The sequence below is a fragment of the Haliotis rubra genome, unplaced genomic scaffold, assembly GCF_003918875.1.
Source record: "Haliotis rubra isolate DU_JTF1 unplaced genomic scaffold, ASM391887v1 Scf194, whole genome shotgun sequence".
Lineage (NCBI taxonomy): Eukaryota > Metazoa > Mollusca > Gastropoda > Lepetellida > Haliotidae > Haliotis > Haliotis rubra.
The window spans coordinates 838,324-851,753 of NW_025765936.1; the positions used below are offsets into that span (position 1 = coordinate 838,324).

Genomic DNA, 13,430 nt, shown 5'->3' on the forward strand with positions numbered 1-13,430 from the left:
TCACGTAACACGTACGCTATGAGGTAAAGGAACACCCTCATAACACAACATGCGGACTCGTGGAATATCTGCTGATCAGCTTCAGCGACGACCGACTCCTCCCCCTTGGAATATCTGGACACCATGAGCGTCCACCACAACATAACAATCATGATACACGCGACGTCAAACAGTGCCTTGTCACACACCCTTTAACATACGACAGCACATCTGTCGCAGTTGGAAAGGGTGTTGAACATCCATTTCCTCAGTGCGAACAAACAAGACGCCATTATTAACTGTAATCCATCCTGGATTTAATTTTCGAACCTCACGAGACAGAGTTGCTTTTAAGCATAAAAACGACTTTGTTGATTGCCTACAGCACTCAGCGACTTGAAACACAGGCAGTCTTGGTTGCATACAGGTCTCCGTGACTTGAAATGCAGGCAATCTTGGTTGCCTACAGCTCCTCTGTGACTTGAAATGCAGGCAAGTTTAGTTGTCTACAGCACAAAGTGACTTGATCGTTTCCATCAAAGCACCACGCTACCTCATAAGAACTCTCACATTATTGATTCAATTTTTCACATAGACCCCCACTCCTCCAACAGATTGTCAGTGTTTCTGCTGACAGAGCAGAGCTACCATCCCTCCGGGGGTTGACACAGGTTACTCGGGCGGGGGCTTCACCTGGGGGTAATAGTCGACGGAGTAGCGGTGATACTGGTAGTAGGGTGCCCGGTCGGGGTAGTAAGTCTTTGCACACGTGGTCTTGCAAGGTCGCATGTCCTCCCCTTTACCCATCATCCACTGCGACGACAATGTTTCCAGTTCGGGCGAGACGTTTTCCTTTCTCCATTTGTTTACCCAGATCATGAACTTTTCGTGTAGTTTTAGAGACACCCGTTTGTGAGACTGGAACAAAAGAAGCATTGGTTAGAAGATACACAAATTCACATTGTGAATGTATAATTTATTGCCATTGGATAAGAGCATTTATAGCTATTTGAGAGTTGCTTGAAGACACAGACAACATCATTCAAGCCAAAGGACGATAGTCTGCAAAATAAGGTCTGGACCAGACAATCCAGTGATTGACACAATGAGCAACAATCCACATTATTATGTACCATAGATTGCACAATTCCGGGTTCCAACAGTCCTTTTATCATGGGACCCTCTATTATCGCAGTAGTTAATGTTGTCGCCATCGGGATCATGAACGGCTACTGACATTTAGCATTTTATATATATTTCCAGTTGACTGATGTTTAATCTTCCTTTCTGTCACAAATAATGTGACACATAGTCGCAACCCGTTTAATACCATTGCGGCAATTCCGATTGTCTTGTTAGACCCGGAAATTGAAGCAACTCTCTATTATCGCGGACTGCTAATTTCTTACTATGGCACGCGGTACAAGCAGAGGACACTGTGAAACGATTACTAAGACAAGTAACGAATCTAAATAGTTTGATCATTAAAAATATTTAGGAATTTCATTCACATTAGTAATATCATCATGTTTTTAACCCAAACATCTGAAACTTCTATTCATTTGGATACAAGGTAACAATAACGTTACAAAATATTGTTTTTCCGCCTTAAAACGTACCATACAAGTTGCTGCCGTGTGTAGAGTGAAGTTGCACAATACGTCACTTCCTGTTATACTTTTAGCGCGGAAAATATGCAAATGAAACTTCCAATAGGTTTTGTTAGACTCAGTATAGCAGTGTAACGAATAATACTGAGTCTAAGTTTACTTAGACTGCCACTGACTGATCGATTGTTGTTTAACGATAACTATGACGACGTGGATGGTGATGATGATGGACTCAACAAGAGCGTCCATACCAGCTCTGTAAGATGCACAGATTATTTATTTATAATGTTTATGATGCGACTGCTGTTTTTCAGTACTTTATGTACCGTAAATGACTCTGTAAATAGCATGGGCATGCCTATATCTAGTATTCTACCATTTATTTGTAGAAGTCGTAAGGAATTTCAGTGTGATCGTAAGGTCGTAATTTAGCACCAAAAATAGTAAGCCTTACGCCAAAATCGTAAGGATAGGCAAGTCTGCAAAATCAAACAAAACCAGGCAGTTCTGAATGGAATTAATAAAAGCATAACAGAGATTCATTAAGACTAGTTATAAACTGAAGGAAGGCTTGATCCACATGAAGCCCCATCTCACCTCTCTTGCCCTCTGTAGAGCCATCCTTTTGTATAAGTAACTCTCGCTGTTGACGACGTAGACCATCTTGAATGAGTTGACGTTGAACTTGCAGCCCGTGCTGTCAAGGATGTCCATGTCCTCGGAGGCCTGGGCCTCAGTCCGTACTACCTCGTCCTTCTCTCGTTCCTTCTCCTTCTCCTCCTGTTCTTTCTCTCCTTTGTGCTTCTGGTTCTTGTTGTGTTGTCGGGTGTGACGCACGTTTCTGTGGGTGGAATGGGTTGAAAATTAGATCAAATTAGAATCCACACATGGTGTTCAAGCAATGGTCTGGGGACTTGTTCAGAAGCAGAATGTATGCCTGGAGACAAGCATGGTGTACTGGACACCTATTGAGACCTGGAATCAACACATGGAGACAAGCATGGGGTACTGGGGACCTATTGAGACCTGGAATCAACACATGGAGACAAGCATAGGGTACTGGGGACCTATTGAGTCCACACATAGAGACCAGCATGGGGTACTGGACACCTATTGAGACCTGGAATCCACACATGGAGACCAGCATGGGGTACTGGGGACCTACTCTGCTCTGGGATCCATAAAGGGTATTGGGGGACCGACTCTGACCCAAATTCCCAGATCCGCTCCAACAGCCTACCTTGGCAGGAATACTGGTTTCTTGGTGAGCTGCTCCTTGAGTTCGTCGGAGATGGTTTCATCCTGGGCCACATACTTCTCAACATACTCCGACCACCGTTCCACCTCCACTGGCTCGTCGGACTGGTCATGTTCTGTGTCCAGCAACTCCAGGGTCAGACGACAATCCTTCTTGTACTAAACAAACAAACAATCCAGGGTGAGACAGTCCGCATTATTTTTATTTTTGCGTTGGTTGTGTTAGTGAGTGTGTGAGTTTAGGTTTACGCCACACTCAGCAATATTCCAGCTATATGGCGGCGGTCTGTAAACAATCGAGTCTGGACCAGACAATCCAGTGATCAACAGCAATTGGAAACAGATGACGTGTCAACCAGGTCAGCGAGCCTGACCACCCGAGTCCGTTAGTCCCTCTTACGACAAGCATGGGTTACTAAAGATCAATATTCTAACCCGGACCTTCACGGGTCATCCAGAGTTAGAAAGTCCCCATTATTTTTATGAGTCCACAAAATTAATGTTACAGTTTGTTTTGTTTGCTGTTCAATAAGGCACTTAGGAATATTCCAGCTAAATGAGGCCAGTGAATAATCAAGTCTGGACCAGACAATACAGTGCTCAACAGCGTGAGCATCGGCCAACCAAGCTAGCGGGCCTGACCACCCAATCCCGTTAGTCGCTTCTTACGACAAGCATAGGCTGGTGAAGACCAATTCTAAACTGGAGTGAGTGAGTGAGTTTAGTTTTACGCTGCACTCAGCAATATTCCAGCTATATGGAGGCGGTCGGTAAATAATCGAGTCCGAAAAAGACAATCCAGTGATCAACAGCATGAGCATAGATCTGCGCAATTGGGAACCGATGACATGTGTCAACCAAGCCAGCGAGCCTGACCACCCGATCCCGTTAGTCACATCTTACAACAAGCATGGGTTACTGAAGGTTCATTCTAACTCCGACCTTCACAGTTTAATTCTAATATGGATCTTTACGGGTCAGACACAGGTGATACTTTGCAGCATCTAGTTTAAACCTCAAATACACATAACAATCTGAAACTTACGATGACAACTTTAAAACAGTTTTCTTCAGACAGAAACATCTCAGCTTTGCGCTGATAATTGGTTTCCGCCATTACTCGTTGGTGCTGTGTTGCTAGGCGACCACCTACAGCATTGTTCCGCTTCTCCTCCATGTAATGTTCTGTGACCTTCTGGATGGAATCGTCTGTCACAATGTGTTGTAGCTGGAAACGGAACACAAGGTGTACAGAATACGGAAAAGAGGGTTAACCCTGATTGACTGATGTCAAGGTGAGCATATGTTCTTGGTCTGTAGAAAACAGGATCTGCATGTACAGTCAGTGTCACTGTCCGTGTTTTCTTTGCTTGTAACTGGTATATAGCAACAGAAATATTAATGGGTTATAAACACATTATTTTTCTATAGTTCTCACATTTTTATTTTCCAAAACTATTCCTGGCCAGGGAAAACGAAACTAAATTTCTATGACTTTTCCATAATTCCATGAACTCACAATGTCTGTGCAAGGGAGACAACTGGCCAACAAAGTTTTGTGCAAGGGAGACCACTGACCAACAAGGTTCTATGGAAAGGATAACTGCATCTTGGCAAAATAAATGGGATAATGAAACTACAGGTAGACACATGTACTCTACTTGTCCTGTAGTAAACAATCATTTTAAAATTCGTCGGCGTTGTCGCAGAGATGAAGTTGTTTTAACTCGTCTCAGGCTGGGACATTGTGGATTAAAGGCATATAGAAGTATTTTAGATAAAGACCCATCTCCTCTGTGTGAAAGCTGTAACTTACACTGCCCAGAAACAGTTCAGCACTACCTCATTGAATGTCCAGCTCATGAAAACCCACGCAAGGCTCTTAAAGAAACTGTGCTTAACAAAACCCAAAATACTTTTTCAATGAACGCAATACTTGGCGATAATTTAATGTATGGTTGCATACAAAGAGCTGTTTTAGACTTCCTCGTTAAAACGGGTAAGTACGATGTAATTTAACTGAACAAAAATATAACAGTTTGTTCAGTGTTGGGCGCATATAGGCCTTTTAAGGCCCAAGGTCGCCCTAAAACCTTATCTACCTACCTACCTATGGAAACGAGACAACTGACCAACAAGGGTCTGTGCAAGGTTGACAAATGACCAACAAGGTTCTGTGCAAGGGAGACAACTGATCAACAAGGTTCTGTGCAAATTAGACAACTGACCTGTCTGACAATGTTCTGTACAAGCTTGTCCATGGTGAATGCAACGTAGGCGTGGATGCCGTACATCTCACGAAGCTGGTCCTCGTACTGTCCGGGATTCCATATTACCGTCCAGCAGGTTCTTGACCATCTCCAGGAAGTACTGATAGTAGTATTCTGGTTCCACTTCGACTGAAACAACATCAACACGACATGACACGTAACACTTGGAACAATGTTTTGTCAGCAATATGACAGTGGCCTTTTAATAAATTGGGAAAAACTAACAAACTAACAAAAGGGACCATTTCACCACCTGACCTATCTATGTGCCAAGTTTGGTGAAGAAACATTGAACGGTTTTAAAGTTCTGCTTCGGAAAAGAGCATGACCACCAATTTCAGTCAATGTCAAATTTATTGCAATGGAAACACAACAAATATTTTATTCAGAAATCCAAAACTACAAAGGACACCAGTTCACTACCAGACCTATCTATGTACCAAGTTTGGTGAAGAAATATTGAATGTTTTTTTTATGTTCTTCTCCATAAAACACGAATTTGCACGGACACAAAGTCCAACATAACACCCCCTGCAGAACCTATTGCAGGGGACAACAAGGCGAGGGACACCAGAAATAGGCTTCATACATTGTACCTATGTGGGTCTCAAACCCGGGTCTTCGACATAACGAGCGAACACTTTAACCACTAGGCTACCCCATCGCCCATTAGGACATGAATAAGCTGTGGGGGTTTGTACGTACATGGTGTTTTGAGGCGGAGTGCCGTGGAGGTCGAGTCCTTCCTTTCTTGCTGACAATGCTTCGACTCGTCAATGATACGCTGCGTGTTGGTGTAGATCCATGACAGCCTTTCACAGAGGATCTGATGCAGCCGCAGGAACAGATACCAGTTGTTGTTGACGAAGAACAGCGAATACATGTCATCCTGAAAACATCAACACTTCTCTTACCTTCATGTAAAATACTTTAATTTCATAAGTCAATGACGCTTTAACAATATAAGTTGTTCACTGGTCTCACGGGGGACATGGTCTCCCGAAGGGCGAGGGGAACATAAAGAAACATCGAGGGTACATCAACCCACTAGGCCCGGGGTACCAGTGAACAACGTATTTATCTTACCGAACACCTCAATGGTAATTTTGAACTGTTTGAAGCACGGGTATCGGATCATAGTATGGAGTACCAGATGACAAGAAAAACAATTTACAGTTATCTCCCTTCCATCGATTTGCATTCGCAAAACATCGATAATTTTCGTGATTCAATGTTATTTGAGATAAAGAATTACTACTACTAAGTACCAAATGAGTTCGGCATTCCAAGCGGGGTACATAGAAAATGTTACTTGCTTGTAAGCGGGGTACATTGAAAATAATAGAAAGGCGCTCAGCCAATCAGAAAACGACATTTATCTGTGAGGCAAGATAAGTTTCCGTGTCACCCCTCCCAGGAGGGTGACAACTGGAAGAAATATTACCAGCTGCCACTGTAACCAGCAAACTCTCCGCCAACTATTTTATACATTGAATCGTTTGCACACTCAACTTAAAACATAATTAACCAGTCTTAAAGCGATATTAAGCTTGTCAGAATGTTTCACTAATTCTAAAAATCCAGTCGAGAGGCAGAGGCCATTTTGTTTACATGCCATATCGTTGGTAGCGAGCTTATTGATCTTCAAAATAAAATAATATGATATTTTGTACATTTAACAAGGCAGTAAGCTAAATACGTTGTAAACTTCTACCTCGGGTAATACGATCTGATGTATGCGGTCAGGTGTCATCCTGGCCTACCGGCTCGGGTAACACTGATACAAAGAGGCTACATCAGACCATATTACCCTTGAGAGGGAAGCTTACAACCTACCATGTACAGTTCAACTCTTACATTCTGGAAATATCAACACATGTACAGTATTACCCTCGAGAGGGAAGCTTACAACCTACCATGTACAGTTCAACTCTTACATTCTGGAAATATCAACACATGTACAGTATTACCCTCGAGAGAAGCTTACAACCTACCATGTACAGTACAGCTCTTACATTCTGGAAATATCAACACATGTACAGTATTACCCTCGAGAGAAGCTTACAACCTACCATGTACAGTTCAACTCTTACATTCTGGAAATATCAACACATGTACAGTATTACCCTCGAGAGAAGCTTACAACCTACCATGTACAGTACAGCTCTTACATTCTGGAAATATCAACACATGTACAGTATTACCCTGGAGAGAAGCTTACAACCTACCATGTACAGTTCAACTCTTACATTCTGGAAATATCAACACATGTACAGTATTACCCTCGAGAGAAGCTTACAACCTACCATGTACAGTTCAACTCTTACATTCTGGAAATATCAACACATGTACAGTATTACCCTCGAGAGAAGCTTACAACCTACCATGTACAGTACAGCTCTTACATTCTGGAAATATCAACACATGTACAGTATTACCCTGGAGAGAAGCTTACAACCTACCATGTACAGTTCAACTCTTACATTCTGGAAATATCAACACATGTACAGTATTACCCTCGAGAGAAGCTTACAACCTACCATGTACAGTTCAACTCTTACATTCTGGAAATATCAACACATGTACAGTATTACCCTGGAGAGAAGCTTACAACCTACCATGTACAGTTCAGCTTTACATGTCATTCTGGATATATCAACACATGTACAGTTCAACTTATGGATGTCCTAAAAATGTCAAGTTCATTTCAACTTTCAAGGTTTTCATTTTCACAATGACATATTAACAGTAGTTTAACCAACCACGCAGAATGTTATGGTGAATATTCCTAACTAACTACCCAATTTTTAATCTTTGTTAATTCTTGACCACAAACGCTGTCGAGCAATCTAGATTAGTCAAGGGATTCCAGTGTAGTTGCAGAGCTCCAAATAAGATTTAGCTCATGTGGGTACTGTACCCACTGTATTTTTGGGAGTAGGTATTATGAATGTTGAGTGGGTATTTCATTTTCTGTAACCCACTGCTTTCAAATATTTCCGTATTTCAGTCACTTTACTCACCTAAGTATTACGTCATTGAGTAAGTTTACTAAGCAGGTATGTTCTGCCTTATGTCATACCTAATCAAAACCAACTTAACTATAATGGAAATTATTTCATAAAAAATCACTCATCCTATACTGACAGTACAACACTAGTCCTATACTAACAGTACAACTTGATAGCAATCGACGTCTTTTTCATTATGCAAGCGATTATTATAAATATATTCCGTACGCATTTGTTTTAAACTTTTTACGTATCTAACATTTTAAATGTGTAATTGGTACGCAACATGTAATTTTTGGAGTAAAATTGATATTTTATACTTATCCTGACTCATGCTCTTTTTGCTTGTCTTCTTCTTCTTGCGAACATAGTGGAACACTTGTATCTCCCTAATTGAAGCTCCCTTCAATTTAAAATCACTAATTAGTATTCACCACGAGTTACCTCCTTTTCACAAGCTCGGGAACGAGGGCGCCACCTCTACCCATGTGCCTCACTCTCTCCTCATATACTGAGCCCAACATTTGAATTTACAGGGAAATCCAAAGTGTTATTTGGGGAGGATGGGAGGGCTGACCTCATGAGTCAGGATAAGTATAAAATATCAATTTTACTCCAAAATTACATATTTTCCTTATCCTGACTCATGCTCTTTTTGTTTGTAGCATCCTACGGAACGGAGGTGGGAATATCTAATACTTTGGATTTTTAATAATTAGTGATTTGAACTGTGATGATTGTAATAACCCTATGGGAACTTCATAAAGGCACTGAACTGATGAATTCTGCTGCTAACTTATCAGCTGCCATATAAAAGGTTATTATCATGTACTTATTATGATAAAGTATATATAACATTAATACAATGCTTAAGACTAATAGACTTAAGCTTGTTAATATGCTAGTATAAACTCCTTAGAGTTTGTTAGCTAAAATACTTTAAGATATAAACATAGTACTAAGCTTAAGATATGATTAAACTTAAGCTAATTATATAAATATAGCAAACTCTTTAGAGTTTGTTAGTTAATATACTTATATGATATAGATATAATGCTGAGCTTAAGATATGAATAAGCTTTTAGCTACATATATAATAATAGCAAAAACTCTGTAGAGTTTGTTAGCTAATATATTTTTATAATATGAGTATAGTACTGTGCTTAAGCTATAATTAACTTAAGCTACATATATAATAGCCAAACTCTGTAGAGTTTGTTAGCTAATATATTTTTATAATATGAGTATAGTACTGTGCTTAAGCTATAATTAACTTAAGCTACATATATAATAGCCAAACTCTGTAGAGTTTGTTAGCTAATATATTTTTATAATATGAGTATAGTAGTGTGCTTAAGATATAATTAACTTAAGCTACATATATAATAGCAAAACTCCGTGAGAGTTTGTTAGCTAATATATTTTACAATATGAGTATAGTAGTGTGCTTAAGATATAATGAACTTAAGCTACATATATAATAGCAAAACTCCAGAGAGTTTGTTAGCTAATATATTTTACAATATGAGTATAGTATTGTGCTTAAGATATTATTAACTTAAGCTACATATATAATAGCCAAAAACTCTGTAGAGTTTATTAGCTAATATGTTTATAGTGTAACCATAGTACTAAGCTTAAGATAAGATTAGACTTAAGCTAAAAATGTATATAGCAAAATAAACTCCTTAGAGTTTATTAACTAATATACTTTTATGTTAAAAACATAGTACTGAGCTTAAGTTATGATGAAACTTAAGCTATATATATATAATAACAAAACTCACGAAGTTTTGTTAGCTAATACCTTTATAATGTAAACATACTGCTTAAGATATGATGAAACTTAAGCTAATTGTATAATAGCTAAAACAACCCTTTAGAGTTTGTTAGCTATGATATAAACCTAGTATTGAGCTTATGAAGGAAAACTTAAGCTACATATATAATAGCAAGAACTCCAGAGAGTTTGTTAGCTAATACATGTTATAATGTAACCATAAAGCTTAAAATATGATGAAACTTAAGTTTAAAATATATAATAGCAAAACCCTCTTTAGAGTTTTGATAGCTAATATACCTATATGATATAAACATAGTACTGCGCTTTAAGATATGAATAAGCTTGGTTACATATATAATAGCTAAAAACTCTGTAGAGTTTGTTAGCTAATACATGTTATAATATAACCATATTGCTTAGAAATATGATGATACTTATAGCAAAAAAACTCTTTAGAGTTTGTTAGCTAATCTACTTATATGATATAAACATAGTACTAAGCTTAAGATATGAATAAGCTTAAGCTACCTATATAATAGCAAAACTCCTTAGAGTTTGTTAGCCAATATATTTTAATAATATGAGTATAGTACTATGCTTAAGGTATAATTAGCTTAAGTTACCTATATAATAGTAAAACTCCAGAGTTTGTTAGCTTAATTAACTTAAGCTATGTATAAAATAGCCAAAAACTCTGTAGAGTTTGTTAGCTAATGCATTTATCATGTAACTTATAGTATTACTCTTAAAGATATGAATAACTTAAGGTAAATATATATAATAACAAACTCTGTAGAGTTGTTAACTTATATATTGTATGATGTAATAATCATAGTACTGTGATGATAAAAGGAACTTAAGTAAATTATACATAGCATGAAGCTATTTAGTATTGTTATAAGATAAGTAAAAATCTGTTAGATTGACTTATCTTCTCCGAAGAACTGTCAGCTGTTGTGCGAGGACCATGGGATCGAATTGGTGTATACCTGAGACGCCCTCGTGGTGATATCTCTCAGATAATGGTTTGCAACCACCATATCGGATTTCCAGAAATAACCCTCCATTATTTCAATCACATTTGTGTAGAACAATTGTAGAAGTTAGCTTATAATATCATGAGTATTAAGCTCATGGAGGGTCGAATAGGTCCATCCGCATATGCACGTAGTATGACAGTTCTGATCCAAATGGAGATATAGTACATGAGACTTCACTCTGCGTAGTTGATGATAGAGGAAATAATCTGTTGCATTTTTTCCTCCTGTTTGGTTTGGTGGAGATAAATTTACAGTGCTCTTGCTGGCCAACTTGATAGAATCATCGTATCATGGGGTCCAAGTATGTCATCCAGGCGTAGTTCATAAACCTCACTTGTGAGGTGTTGGAGCACTATATTCATATCCCCAGGTTACGTGAAATTTCCGCTTTATTCTCCAAACAGAAGTTTAGTAGGTTTACTAACCATCTAGTTGTGTTAGTCGCTTGATGAAATTCAGCTGTAGTCTGAAACGCCAGGATTTAGATCCACTTGTATCTTCGCTCTAGGTAATTCGCTCAAGCGGTCCTTTGATGCATGTAGGTGCACAACCAGGTGTGTCTGTCCTCGCTGAACTTTATGTAAAATCGCTTGACTGCCGACATCCCTCGCCTTAACTTGACAGGGGAATTATTTTTCAATGCGTAATTCTATGCGTATTTTACCCGGATACGCAGCTTATCTGGGCCTCTGTAGTTGATTGAACGAGTGAGAGTGGTTTTACGCCGCTTTTAGCACTATTCCAGCAATACCACGGCAGGGGACACCAGAAATGGGTTTCACATATAGTACCCATGTGGAGGATTGAACCCACATCTTTGGCGTGAAGAGCGAACGCATTAATTACTAGGCTACCCCACAAACCCCCAATGTAGTTGAAGTTAGAGTGTAGTATGATTGTTTCCCAATCCCTACCAAATTGAGAAAGTCTAGCACAAAGCTGGTTCTACCTCCAGTTCTAAATACTCACATCTAATCCATCAGCTTCATCGTATGCCATAGTTCCGTTGACCACAGGTTTCTTGGGTTGGTTCATCGAACTGTTCTCCATCATGGCCACGGGATCTTCCTTCCTGTCAGGAACAGGTCGATCTTTATCACTGCTGGAGTTGAAGTTCATGTCAAACCTGTGGACTTGATCGTTCCTGTCCCCTTCGTCCGTTTCCATGTCTGTAATCAAATAAATAATAATAACAAGAAGACAAAGTCATCAATATCCTCCGCGATGGCAAAATACTTTTCATGATTATGTCTACGAGTTATGATTATGTCAAATATTTAGGTGTGTATATAGAAAAGTGGAAGGAGAGTATTGAAAGGTTTTTAAAGTTCTGCTCCAGAAAGGAGCACTATCACCAATTTCAGTCTAAGTCAAACTTGTTGCCATGGGAATGCCAAAAATATTTTATTCAGAAATCCAAAACTACCAAAAGGCACCAGTACACCACCAGATCCATGTATGTGCCAAGTTTGGTGAAGAAATAGTGAATGGTTTTAGAGTTCTGTTCCGGAAAAGACAAATGTGCACGGACGGACGGAAGGACAGGACGCACGGAGTCCATTTTAATACCCCCCGCAAAACACTTTGCGGGGGATAATAATAACAGGGCATTTCGCTACACTATACAAAGAGTTCAGCACAGTTGGAAAGACATCAGGAGGAGGTAAGTTTTCAGTTTTGATCGGAAGCTAGAGAAGTCACTGGTGTTCCGGAGAGAGAGGAGAAGATCATTCCAGGCTGCTGAGGCTGCGTAGGCGAATGATCTGCTCTAGGAACAAGCAGAAGGTTTTTGTCCTGAGAACGAAGGGATCTAGCTGGTTTATATGGCATAATAAGAATGGAGAGATAAGAAGGAGCGCATCCAGACAGGCAGCGGTAGGTGAGGCAGAGGAGCTTGAAGCGGATCCGGTTCTCAATTGGAAGCCAATGAAGAGATTGAAGGATGGGAGAGATGTGGTCAAACTTCTTCGATCTAGTCACGACACGTGCAGCAGCATTTTGGATTCGTTGAAGTCTTTGGGTTTGTGATTTGTTTGCACCGGCTAGGAGTTACAATAGTCTAGGCGGGTCATTAAGTGGCATAAGGTGAGAGTTTTAACTTATTCATAAACTTATTCAGGACACAAAATAACGATAATCTTCATTATGAAATATTTAAATTTTTGTTACATTGATATAATGAGCCTTCCCCTTTGTAACTCAAAACTCACTGGCATAACACAGCTTTGTATCATTCCTTTGTATAACATAGAAACAATCAGGTTGAACAGGCCAAGGGAAAAGACGCTAACTCCACACACCAAAATACAGCGTGGTATGAGTGAGTTTAGTTTTTCACCACTGCGCGCATGGTATCTCAGCAATATTCAGCTTCAGCTATATGGCGGTCTGTAAATTAATCGAATCTGGACCAGAAACAATCCAGTGATCAACAGCATGAGCATCGATCTATGCAATTGGGATCATCGATGACATCCATG

The 13,430-nt window shown here is 39.4% G+C and overlaps 1 protein-coding gene across 1 annotated transcript in view; it reads right to left on the minus strand.

Annotated features, from left to right (window-relative positions):
• Positions 1 to 332: 332 nt before the first annotated feature.
• The window catches only part of LOC124274770 (paired amphipathic helix protein Sin3a-like), a 56,823-nt gene continuing 43,725 nt past the window's right edge, over positions 333 to 13,430 (minus strand). Inside the window, 8 exon segments of the mRNA XM_046710141.1 lie at positions 333 to 897; positions 2,187 to 2,430; positions 2,830 to 3,005; positions 3,892 to 4,074; positions 5,075 to 5,170; positions 5,172 to 5,245; positions 5,822 to 6,005; positions 11,920 to 12,119. Coding sequence (XP_046566097.1) covers positions 652 to 897; positions 2,187 to 2,430; positions 2,830 to 3,005; positions 3,892 to 4,074; positions 5,075 to 5,170; positions 5,172 to 5,245; positions 5,822 to 6,005; positions 11,920 to 12,119 — 1,403 coding nt within the window. The 3' untranslated portion in view covers positions 333 to 651.